The sequence below is a fragment of the Lates calcarifer genome, linkage group LG21 (genome assembly GCF_001640805.2).
Source record: "Lates calcarifer isolate ASB-BC8 linkage group LG21, TLL_Latcal_v3, whole genome shotgun sequence".
NCBI lineage: Eukaryota > Metazoa > Chordata > Actinopteri > Centropomidae > Lates > Lates calcarifer.
In genome coordinates, this window is record NC_066853.1 from 28319686 (window position 1) to 28332935 (window position 13250).

Consider the following 13250-nt stretch of genomic DNA (forward strand, 5'->3'; position numbering starts at 1 on the left):
ATGGCTATTAAATAACGAGACTAATGCTGTGATACAATTTTATTCAACATAAACATTTTTCAGTGTCTTTTTCCTTCAACATACTCCCCTTCTGCATCAACACACTGCTGTATTTGGGTCTTCCACTGATCAAAATAGTGCAGTAGGTCTTCCTCGGGCAGTTGTCTCAGAAACTCTAGATCAGGTGAATACAGAGAGTGCTCAAGGACTGTGATTGGGCCAGACACTGCTTTTCCTTTTGATCAGGAGTCAGAAGTTTTGGGACAACTTTGGCACATTTTGGCACTTTTGTCATGTTCAAATTTTCATGAAAAATTTGCCAAACTGTCTCTTTATCAATAGAGACCATTTCTGCTATCATTCTTATACTTAGTCATCAGTCATTTCGAGTTAATGTGTAAGAGCTATTTGTTGAAAAGTTTGATTACTTTGGGTGCACATTTGTTTTGACTGAATTATTTTTATTTGTTATTTTAGTTATTTAGTTTGTTTAGCTTATTTGGATTAGTCCACGGCGCATCAGTGGCTTTGATTTGTGTTGAGTTTTAAATTTTATTTATGACAAATAGCCACTACATAAAGTAAAAACCCACCCTTGGACTAAACAAAAGAATCCCTCACTAATGGATTTATCTGAACTTCTTGGATTTGATGGATTATCTGCATCCACTGTTTCATTCAATCACTGTTGAAGACTACATTAGCAGATGCTAGGCTGTAGGCCTGGATCATCACCACGCTCCACTCATTCATCAAAACTGGTATGTGATAATATTGCAAGAACATTATTGGAAAACAGTTCAACTGTTGGAGATGTAAAGCCAGTATTTCACTGCAAAGTCTGATGAGTCTGTGAGAAGCCATGGATGGCGCTGGACTGCTGCGTAATTACACAAAACTGCCAAGCCACTTTCATTCATAAAATTCTGACAATGTGTGTTTACCTGACGAAGTGGATCTGTATGTCAGCTGTTACCTTTGCTTTATTTCCTGTGTTAACATCATCATCAAGCTGGAGGTCTGATTTTTGGAGTTTGATTGGAATGTTACACGCTGTTTGAAAAAGCTCTAAAATGTCTGATGTGACTAAAAAGAAAGAGGATGATGCCCAAATGCCAGTGGCGCAAAGAAGCATTAAGTTGACTCCTAAAGGTTTGAGTCTGTACATGGAAACTTGTCAGAAAAAACAGAGTTCAAAATGCAAGCAAGTTTAAAGGTAAATGGAAAACATCCATGTGTTAATGGCATCAAATGAAGATGTTGATTCAGTGTGTTCTGAGTTTGCCAAATTATGAGCTGTTACCAAGAAGCAAATGAACTGCGAGGAATCTTTTCTAATCTTACCTTTGCCAGAACAGGAAATGGCAAGGCAAACTAAATACTTCCATGTGAAAATTATAACATATCGTAAATCTCCATGCTGACGCATTTGTTCCCAACGAAAAGCAGGAAAAGGACAATGTTGTTGCTGTTGTTGTTGTTATGCCTAAACAAAGACCACAATCACAAATGGATGAAATATTAGTAAGTGTTCAACCTCCAGCCAAAGTGACACAAAATCAAACAGGAGAAGTGCATGTTCAAACCCCAGGTTTGAGTCAGAACTATCAGAGTGACATTGTTTCCATCATGCAGAGACAATATGACACCACTGCTCTACTGGTTGAGCAAAATCTATCTTTTGTTCTTCAATCAAGGAATATACCTGTGTTTGATAAGGACCCTCTTCAATATAGGTCTTTCATCAGAGCTTTTGAAAATGGAGTGGAGATAACAGATAGCTGGAGTGACTGTTTGCACTTTCTAGAACAACACACATGGGGGCAGCCAAGAGACTTGGTGCACAGTTGTCAACACTTGCCTCCAGAACAGGGATATCACCAAGCCAAAGGTCTTCTAGCAGAGCACACACAAATTGTTTACTGCATATATGGAGAAGATTCTTAATTGGCCACCTGTTAAAAGCGAAGATGTTAAAACACTACAGTTATTCTCTCTTTCCCACCGAGGATGCTCAAATCTAACAGAGCAAATTATGCACATCAATGGAGGGAAAGATGGAGGAGTGAGCTGCAACCTCAAATTCTTCTGCACTGACTCTGTCTGTCTCTGAACCAAACACAAATAAGTACACCTTACACACTTTCAAACTATTCTCAATTTTTATATTTAACATTAGATATTTACTGAATAGTTTAATGTACAGCACAAAGATATCTGACAGTATAGTCTGCCTTCCTCTAAACTTACCATCTATCTCACACCTTCTCTCATCTGCCTAATCTCCAGAATGCAAGTGATCATTTTCTGAGATTTCACCATTTACCAAGAGCTCAAGGATGTCAGAGACTGTGTAGTCTAAAAAAATAATTTTAAGAACATTAGGAATTTTAAATAGATAACAAACATATTTTCCAAATCATAATGCAGTCATGAAATACTGTATGTCAGAAAATCATCCAACCATGCCATACGGCACCCTCTGATGTCTCCTGATGTCCAAATCAAACTTTTAAAAAATCCTGTGCTCTACAAGTTGGAGTTATCTTGAAATTTACTTTAGATATTTTAATTTTAAAGTTAAGTTAAAGTTAAGATTATAACTGGTGCAAATTGATGAAGCTACAAGGCACATAAAATCGTATGTAAAAGGTGAAAAGAATGCTTACTCCTTCTCTTGTCTAGTTGGTGAGCCATGGCTGTGTTGTGTGATTCCTGCAGACCTCTCAGATAAGGTCACAACTGTTTATTTCATTGTGGTTAGGGACCTATCAGTGACTTGGCATTGTTCAAATTGTGAAAGCATATGTTTTTTTTGGTTTACAGAGGAAAACATGTCTTGTCCATTCCAGTGGATTCAAAAGGAGCTGCAACTTCAGCTGGATAAATCTTTTTTTTTTGGACCGATGGCACATCAGTTCTTAAATATATCTGTAATGAAACCAGACGATTCCATACTTTTGGCGCAAACAGAACTTCTGCTATTAAAGAAAGTTCAACAGCTGTAGATCAGTGGAGATATGTGGCTTCTAAGGAGAATCTGATGAGGCATCCAGAGGAATGAGAGCTGTGGATATCCTGAAAAGCAGCAGGTGGATTAATGGACCAGAGTTTCTCTCCAGGTCAGAAGAGGAATGGCCTAAACTTGATGTTCAAGAATCATGTGATTGCTGCAGATGACCCAGAGGTCAAAAAGGATCTGACAGTGAATGGTATTTTCAAGGATTCCAAAGATACTACTAACAGCCTGATCCACCCTTCTCACCACATTCATTTTGCGCCACATCCATCATCAACATGCAGGAAGAAATCATATGCTGTCTGGGTTAAGACAGAAGTATTGGATCATCAATGCAAATTCTGCTTCCAGAAAAGTAATATCTCACTGTGTTGTTTGTAAATGCTACAGAGGCAAGCTTGCTGAGCAAAAAATGGCAGATTTGCCTGAGGAGAGTGAGTTGCCTGACAGAGCTCCCTTCACAGATATTGGTGTTGACTATTTTGGTCCCATTGATGGTAAAAGAGGAAGAAGTATCCTTAAAAGGTATGTTCATCATGTGTCTAACCAGTGATGCTGTGCATTTGAAGGTTGCACAAACACTTGACACTAATTCCTGTATAGACAGTCCAGAGGTTCATCTGTAGATGAGGCCTTAATTCTGAGATCTGACAATGGCACAAATTTTGTTGGAGCAAACAGGGGATTGAGAGAAAGCCTGGCTGTGCTGAATCATGACAAGGTTCAAAAGGCTCTGGTTCAGGGGAGCATAAAATGGAACTTCAACACACCAGCAGCCTCCGGTGGTGTCTGGGAGCACCTGATTCATTCAGCGAGGAGTGTTCTTACCTCAATTCTCCAACAACAAATTATGGACGATGAAGGACTCCAAACTATCTTCTGTGAGGTTGAGGCTAAATTAAATTACCTGAAAGACCTTGAAGCCCTGACAACAAATCATATTCTGATGTCAAAGGGAAAGCCTATCTTGCCACCAGGACTGTTTGACCCAAGTGATCTATACATGAGAAGATGGAAGCAAATACAATACACAGCTGAGCTCTTTTGGAAAAGATGGATTTCTGAGTCTACGGTGCATAAGGCCCAAAAGAAGTCTCACTCCTGGAGACATTGTCCTGCTTGTGGATGTTGCAGATCAAGAGGATCGTGGTTGATGGGGAAGGTTTTAGATGTAAATAAAGATGCAAAGGGCCTTGTGTGCTCTGTGTGCCTACAAACGAAGACCAGCATCCTGGAGAGGCCAGTAATGAAGCTCTGCCTGCTGCTGGAGGCAGCAGTCTAGCATCATGGACTGAGTTTCTCTCTCTCTTCCTCTTTTTGCAGGTTCATCAAGAAGATGTATGATATAGTTAAGACACTCTTCATCGTGCATTGCTTTTGGGACATTTAGGTAATTGTGGGTTTACACCGCAGTTTACACCGCAGTTCAAATACATATCTTTACGGTTACAAACATCACATTTATCATGTAGATAGTAGTTTGGTCAATAAACCTCTGTATTTACATTCAGTCACTGCATATGTTTCTTTGCCATGGAGAGCCTAGGATCCCTTTGATCTGAGACAGTCTCAGATATCAGACTGAAAATATTTCCAAAATACAAATTAATACTACCCCGATTTCCCTTTCCAATTCAATTCGATTCAATTCAATTTTATTTATATAGCGCCATATCACAACAAAAGTCATCTCAAAGCACTTTTCCATATAGAGCAGGTCTGATTCCAAAATCAGACAGGGGTGCCCCATGAGCTTATTTAATTGATTTTGACATAATTTTTTGGTGCAATCTTGCAACATCTCTGTGTGTTATTAGACCACATAAGTATGTGGGAATGAGCAATACTCATTAGTTTTGAACACATTAGCCACTAAGAATTATTAAGGCTGCTCTATAGTGTTCTACATTGTTTTTTGGGGGGCTTTTTTGCCTTATAAATATTTATAGGACAGTGAGAGAGAGACAGGAAACAGGGAGAGAGTGGGGGAATGACATGCAGTGAAGGTCCGGCCTGATCGGGAGTTGAACGGGGGTCTGCCTGCTCAGACCACTAGGGTCCACGTGGTACACGCCCTAACCATTCGGCTATGAGGGCCCCCCAAGTGTTCTACATTGTTATATCTATGGTGCTACTATCTTGTTGTGTACTCTATAATTTGCGCTATATGCATCACGCAACAGTTGATAACACATTTACAGAATGTAGATAGAACACTATCTCTCAGTCAGTGTCACTTGCAAACAGCAGAGCAGATAGCAACCAATCTATAGTAAATTTATTTAATCATATCATTGCATATTTAGAGAATTATAATGTAGAGAAATATCAATCTAAAATATAAATCTTCAGCTGAGGTATAGTTGAGTAAAACTGAAATCTGCAAATAGTCTCTCATAATCATAGCATTGATAGATGCAATTCTTTGATTTCCATGCTGATTTGAAGTACAGTACATTAAATTAATATGATAAACCAACCAGCCAACCTTTCTCCATAATCAACTGCTTCTAAAAGACTAGAGCTACAGGCTGCCTGTAGCAAAGCTGACACGCAACACAGAGGAAAGCAAATCTGTCCAAAGCAGCCTGTGAAACAAGGGAGGAGGTGAGATCCAAATCACCATCTGCTCCTCTGTCTGTCTGCTGCCTAAATGAGGCTTCTACTAGACAAACATTGGTGGCTAACAGTGACAAACATATATTGCTTCACATTACCGCGAACCAAATATTGATCTAACATCTGTTGTACTCAACAGATTATGCTGAATTTGGAAAGTGGTTGCTCACTACCTTACTTACTAAACTTTGCTCTAACACATGTAGGCTTTTGAAAATGTATTCAGGAGCACAGTAGGGACAGCAAAAAACAGCTAGCTTAAGATGCTACATTACATTTCTGACTAATGGTGCCTTATATGGTAAAATAGAACCTTTTAATTGGGGAATTTGTTTGTTTGTTTGTTTGTTTTGTTGTTTTTTGCTTTTACTCAGACCCTCCTCCTGTATGTGCTAAAGCGCAAAGCCCCACGTGAACAAGCTGCTTCCAAAAATAACAGAGAATACTATTCAACAATTCCAGATATTATTAAGGCAAACAGTAAGGAAGTTTAAAATCCTGTTCCTCCTGTTAGGGTTTTAATGTCATCAGTACAGTTTAGTATTTCACATTCAAATACAGCATGTCTGAATACATCAACTTCAGGTTTAGGGACACATTTAAATTGAGTACATGTATGTACAATCAAGTGTCATGCACCCAGAAGTTTTAACACTGTATCCAGATATGCAATTTTTAGGCATTTGCTTAAAGTTACCTTAAGGTTTACTTAAAGGGGATTTAATTGTTTTTGACCAAACTTTGCTTAATTCATAAAAATAACTTACAGGGTAGCATGCTGGAACCTAACTGGATATTTTGTTGTATAAAAGCCAAATACACTCAATACCACTCTGTCATCATGTCTGTACATTTATTGTGGAGCTAGTCTCATCACCAAAATGCTGGAGCTAGATCTCTATGTGATTAGCCTAGATCAGCATAAGGATATGCCACCCTGCAACTGACTGAAGTTATACACTGTATCTGATTTGTTAAATGCATATATAAAAACTAAAGGTGGTTTTGGAGGAAGATACATGGTATAACTTTTAACAGTTAAGCCATCTGCCCTGCACTTCTATGCGGTGTGTCAGATACTTGCAGTTATAACAGGTTTTGGTATAGGTACTTGGCAAACCTACTGTGACAATAAGACCCAATAATGCTGACCATAGTTATAGCATTTGTTATTTGTACTTTTCTACTTTGACAGTGATGATAGGATTACCTTTTTTAACTTGAGGCCCAGGTTAGGTATTTTCAACAGTTTCCAGTCTTTATGCTTAGTTAGGTTAACTACATCTGGAATGCAGTTCTATGTTAATGGCACAGACAGTCAGGGTGGTGTTGGTCTTCACATTTGCAGTCACTGACTTCATAAGCCAAATATGTGTGTGTGTGAGACAGAGAGAGAGAGAGAGAGAGAGAGAGAGAGAGTGTGTGTGTGTGTGTGTGTGTGTGTGTGTGTGTGTGTGTGTGTATTACCATGTGTGATATAGCGTTTATTTATCTGCTGGTTTGGTTGTTTTATGAATGTTAATTTCATTTGTTGGATGTCAGATTGTGACCTGCCGGGGCACTGCAGGTGTAAATTAAGGCTAACTCTGGTGCAATGCTCTGTACATATACATACTGTATATTTCAGACAGTAAGGGAAGTGTACAACATTTTGACTAAGGGCTGTGACTTAATATTTTTTATTATTAATTCATTTGCTCATTCTTAATCTACAAAATGCGTTAGGGTACAGTGTGCCCTAATTTCCAGGTCAAATATTTGTGACTTCTCATATACTATGACACAAAATTATAAGATGAAACAAGCCATAATGTCTGAGGTCAATAATTTTTTATCATTTTATCTCCAATTAAATATTTATACTTAATGACTTGATAATAACTTGATAATAATTAAGGCTGTAAGCAGCGTTGCGGCTGCGGGCTCCCCACAGGTCGTATGATGTGGTTCTGCAACTGCGTGACCCCCAGACACAGAATGAATGAGTCAGAAGTCCCTTACTGCACCCATCAGTTGCACATTACCATCATGGACGAAGGCAGCCACCTGCACAGATAAACCCTAAGAGGAGCATAAGCCTTTGTCCGTTGTCCTCAGACTGGACAATTACCTGCTTCGCTTTCTGACCAAATGTGAAATGGATCTGTGTCAAGCTACTGGGAGGAGTACATTGATGAATAACACATGTCATTTCCTGTTTCCAGTAGGTGGCGTTATGACAGTGGCTGAATATTGGCATGTAAATGTGTTCAGGACATGACACTAATAAAACGTGAAGGCATCGAAATTTGAGGTGCCGCCATGGCCACACCCTTTGACGTCAACAAAATCTTTTAAGACACACCCTTCAACAAAATTTTCACAATAAGGCATCATGAAGTCCTTAAGGCTTTCCTGACCAAGTCTGAAGTGAATCACGTCAACCTGCCAGTAACAGGACGTCAAAGTGTAAAACATGTCATTTCCTGTGGCCAGTGGGTGGTGCTATAACTTTTTGTGAATATTGACATGTGGGTGTGTTCATGTCGGGACTCTTATCAACACTGTGAAAATTGGGGCAGATTGAACAAAGTATGGCTGAGTTACAGCAACTTAAACATAACTTTCTGTTTCATGGCGAGGCATCGAAATTTGAGGTGCCGCCACGGCCACACCCTTCGACATCAACAAAATCTTTTAATAACTTTTAATCACAAAGGCCTTGAGAGTATCCTGACCAAGTTTGAGGTTGATATGATAAAAACTGTAGGAGGAGTTTAATCAAATACAATGTCCCCAAATGCCAAAAAATGGCCAAAAATGGGCAACATTTTCCAATTAAAATGAAAATGGCCGACTTCCTGTAGGTTTGAGGCCATGATGTCAAGAGACCTTTTGGTGCGTCTCGGCTATGTTACATCATGCCTCTGAATTTAGTTCACCTCGGACAAATTAAGCCCAATGGCAAGGGGGTTTTGAGTGTGTCCAAGGGGGCGCTATGGAGCCATTTTATGGCACCATGAACGAGACCCCTATCAGATGTAAATTTTCACCAGGTTTAATGTGTGTGCATTTTCGAGAGTTTTTGAACTAGTTTACAAAAATTTGATTTTAGCGTCACAGGAATAATAATAATTCCTATGATTACAATAGGGCCTTTGCACTTTGTCAAGTATTTTTATATGCCAGAAAACAGTGCCAAAATGCAGATTTGAGAGCAATAAAATAAAGTGAGCAAGTGAGTTATGGTCTGGGTACTGTCATACACTGAGGTGTAGTAAATTAAAAGAAAAACTAAAAAAATAAGTGAGGAAACAGGATGACAACGCCCCCATCCATAGGGCATGAGGGGAGCCTGAATAGTTCGATGAGTATGAAAATGATGCGAATCATATTCTATGGCCTTCACAGCCACCAGGTCTTGACCCAGAGATATAAGAGGTAAAATATTAAACAACCACTTTTTTCTTCAACTTTTCTCTCTCTCTTACCCGTGTGGTAGTGGCGAACATGTACTTGTCTCGGAGTTGGAAGCTGTCCACCTGCTCCAGGATCACTCTGCGATTCTGTTCACTCTGGAAGAAGTCGGTGCTGCTGAGAATTGTAGAGACTCCTTGAGGCTCATGTCTCTGTACCAGCACTGTGGTGGGTGGGTCATAGGGTTCCACACCCCTAGAATGGGTGAGAATAGGAAAGGGACAAAGGTGACAAAGGTTAAAGTGAAATTATGTTAAGATCGGTTAAAAAACAAGGTCAGATGGGAAGGGAAGGACAAAGATGGGAGAACAAAAGATACAATTTGTTAGCCACTTCTTCCTGAAATCACATACACACTTTTTATGGATGTCCATTTTTGTTTTTTGCATATTTATATAGAAATCCATTTACTTCCAACAAAACATAGTATTTTTTTAAGTTACTCAATGGAGTACCAGTACGTCTAAATAAAAACTTCAATACAACATCAAAGGGAATCCTGTCCTATATCATCTTTATGGGCATGTGTTTTACGAGCACTTTATATGTCTCATCACCAAAATGCCGTCGTAAAGATATGATCACAAAATGCTGGTGTTTACACAGATTCTAAGCAAACTGTAATTAAAAACTGACCTAAGGTTTTGGTTTGACTGATGTACAGTGTGACAATGGAACACAGGTCATTGTACAGAATATTAATTGTATCATTTTATGCTATTTTGACATTTGAAATGCAAATGATGGATGCAAACATAGATCTAGATGCACAATGTCTACCTGATATTCACAAAAACGTGTGAACATAAAATATAATAATTCATCCAAATATCTATAGGTAGCAGTGAAGGCTCTGTAGCATGGTTGGTGAACTACTGTCACTAATGAGATAACAGTTAATACACTTGCAAGCTAGGAATATGCTTTACTCGTTACTCACAATAGCGCCCTGACCTTTCAAGTTAGCTTGGTTGCTAATGGGACAAAACGTTCACACAGGTTATTCAAAAGACATTCATAATTTATAAGTCCAGACCAGCTGTCTGCAGACCAGAGATGTCCCAACCACGTTTGTTTACTTTTTATGCCAATTCCAATACTTATTTAAATGTTGATATGTACACACTGAAATAAAATGTGCCCTGGAATTAACATTAATTTGCGACAGCTAATATGACCTGCCGCTGGAGGCTGTCATTTTAACCAAAAAAACTAGGGTCACAGTCCTGACTAATGAAAAAGGAGAGGAAAACAGACTTGTTACTGTTGGAGCTATGTGAATTTAGCCAAACCCAGTGTGAGAGCAGAGTCAATCACTGGTGCAACTAAGTAATTTTTCACATTCAGACACTCTAATTTTCACTCCCATACACTGAGGAATGCTTGCCCTGTAGGCTGTCATTACAGAGAGCAGCACTGCAACACTAGAAGGCTGGGCTGAACATAATACCATGGAGTATAGTAAAGATTGAATGAATTTTGATGTTAGATTTGTAGCTGATACTGATCCATTAAAAACACAAAATCATCATTTTCTTCACTCCCCTAAGATAAATCTACAGATTACAGCTACTGTTTACCTCATCCTGATGAAAATATTTTTGTCTATGAGTTTGCCATGGAATGGCATCTTTAGAGGTGTCAGTCAAAAAACAGCATGGTCAAATGATTTATGGCCAAGGTTCAGAAACCAGGGCACAGAGAACTGGCCAGAATGAAAGAAGGAGGTTCACGGCTTCTTATCGTCTGCCTTCCAAATCAGTATGTTTCCCTCCAGAGTCTCGAGAGCTAAACAGAGAGAGCAGTGTTTCAGCTCGGCTCTGCCTCTGTGGCATTCTTTCAAAGGCCCTGTTCAACTGATGGGCACCGTCTGGGCTGAGAGAGCATAGACGGCTAATGGCAGTCTGTCTCTGTCCCTTCCTTTGAATTAATCTCTGCCCTTCTCCTATCTCTTCTCCTTCTTCCTAAACCTCTTTTGGCAGTTTCTAATTTTCAGACCATCCAGGTTGTCATTCATTTGTTCAGTGCTTTCCTGAAATGGTTTTGCAGGAAAATACCTTTTTTAAACTGTACTGCCAACAGCCAAGTTTTTAATGTCTTTGTTAATTTCCAGGTCAAATATTTGTGACTTCTCATATACTATGACACAAAATTATAAGATGAAACAAGCCATAATGTCTGAGGTCAATAATTGAACATTTTATGCCCAATTAAATATTTATACTTAATGACTTGATAATAACTTGATAATAATGAAGTATAGTCAACATGTCAGATGGTCTGTTTTACAAAAGTCTGTCTCTTATCAGTGAGAACAAAGAGTTGGCTGGGGGTTTGACCACGATGGGGGAGTTTAAGATTGATACTTGTTTTTACTCTCTTTTTCCCACAATAAGTATGTTTACATTCTTTAACGTACTTTCTAATATAGGACAACACTGAGCTACATACACAGAACTAGAGTTACATCCAAGTGACTTCTAAAAATGTGTCTCTATGTCTAATTACTGAACAGGAGACTATGTGCAATTGCTATGTCTACATTCATCCATTCTTTGATCAGGGGAACACAAGCAGCCAGTCATGACTCTTGCAGTACAGATTAGTCTAGTTACCTATGTGTGGGAGGCATCCATCAGCTACACCTAATACTAAATGGGCAACACTGAATTGCAGATGGAAAAGAACTTGTCCCTGGAGCCCCTGAGTTTGTCTTTTCAGTATGAATTGTATCAAATTGCTCAGCCACAAAGACACTTTAGGTGGATTTTGGGATTTTCAGTGTAATAATATTCTTCTGCGTGCAAAATAAAAATGATGTTTTTATGTCTCCTGTCTGTGATACCAAATATGGCCATTGCAGAATTGTGTTGGAGATTAATATAACGCATTACGTATTTTAAAAATCACAGACCAATAAGTTGTCAGGGATGGGCATAACCAAAACATATGAGTAAAGATGGCAGGAGTGTTTCGGCACCTGTCGCAGCCTGCATCTGTGTTAGGGTATATTCTTTTGCTAGTCTTGCTTCGAAATAGTGAATACGATGTAAAACGAATTGCATTATGCTTAGTTTTGCACAGGAAGTTGTCATGGCCCGCCCGCGGAGTGTTTAGGTTTGTGTTATTTTGGTAGTTATTTCTCTTGCGTTTTATCCATTTTATTATGGAATTCTTTTCCCTTGTATTTCCTGGTCTTGTACTTCCTGTTTTATTTTGAAGTCTCTTGTCCTGTCGGTGGTGTTTTTACTTCTGGTCTTTGTCTTGTCTTCCCTCCTTTTTTCAGCCCCACCTGTGTCTCATTTGTAATCATCCCAGTGTGTATATATGGATGTTGTTTGGCTGCATCTGAAGGTCGGGGTCCGGTGGGCTCTCTCCAGTTCAGGTGGTGTAGGAAAAATATCAGGGCCCATCGTTTGCATCACTTCCTCCAACATGAACTTGAGTAGATCTTTACCATCCTCACAACCTTCAGGAATATTTAATATACGGAGATTAGCTCTCTGTGATCAGTTCTCAAGGTTGTCAAGCCTGTCCTAAAGCGACTGGTTTTGGTTTTGGAGCACTCTGATGTTGGACCCTGCTGTAATTAACCTTTAAACGTTACCACTGGCATCAGACTCCACAGAGGTAAGACGGCTCTGGAAGGAGTTCACCGTTGACTGTAGTGAGTCCAGTGAGGCTTGCAGCAGTTTAATGGCATCTTGGATCAGGAGATATACATCATCAAGTCCAGTGTTTTGCAAAGTCAGTTGATCCATAGCAATCAATGCAGTAGCGGCAGGTTCTTCGGGTGTTGCAGAAGTTTTGTAGTCGTCAGAGAGTTGCTAGCTGCAAAAGGTGCCAGATTCCCCACAGCACATGTAGCTGCTGTTAGCTGATTTAGTGCTCTAAGAACTGCTCATTTTGCAATAGTCTTAACTAAACCAAGCAATGACAATGTCAAGGTTCCAAGGAAAAGATTAGTAGAACAAGAAGGCGGACTGGGAGCCTTCTCAGTCCGTGTACATAACAGCTATTTTCACTATTTTTGGGCAGCACACAAAAAGATTGTCAACTGAAACAAGAAGATGTGGGCTCATAGCAGGGTGCTTCTTGCTCATCTATTGCCACCTTAGCTGGGTGAACTGAAGGTGCTCCCATCTAGAACCTACTT

The 13250-nt window shown here is 39.4% G+C and overlaps 1 protein-coding gene across 4 annotated transcripts in view; it reads right to left on the reverse strand.

Moving 5' to 3' along the window:
* sorl1 (sortilin-related receptor, L(DLR class) A repeats containing) overlaps window positions 1–13250 on the reverse strand; it is a 91517-nt gene that overhangs the window by 47931 nt on the left and 30336 nt on the right. For all 4 annotated transcript variants that reach the window (XM_018700517.2, XM_018700498.2, XM_018700509.2 and 1 more), the window contains exon 6: window positions 9109–9289. In XM_018700517.2, the coding sequence (XP_018556033.1) occupies window positions 9109–9289 (181 nt within the window). The remainder of the gene's footprint in view (window positions 1–9108; window positions 9290–13250) is intronic.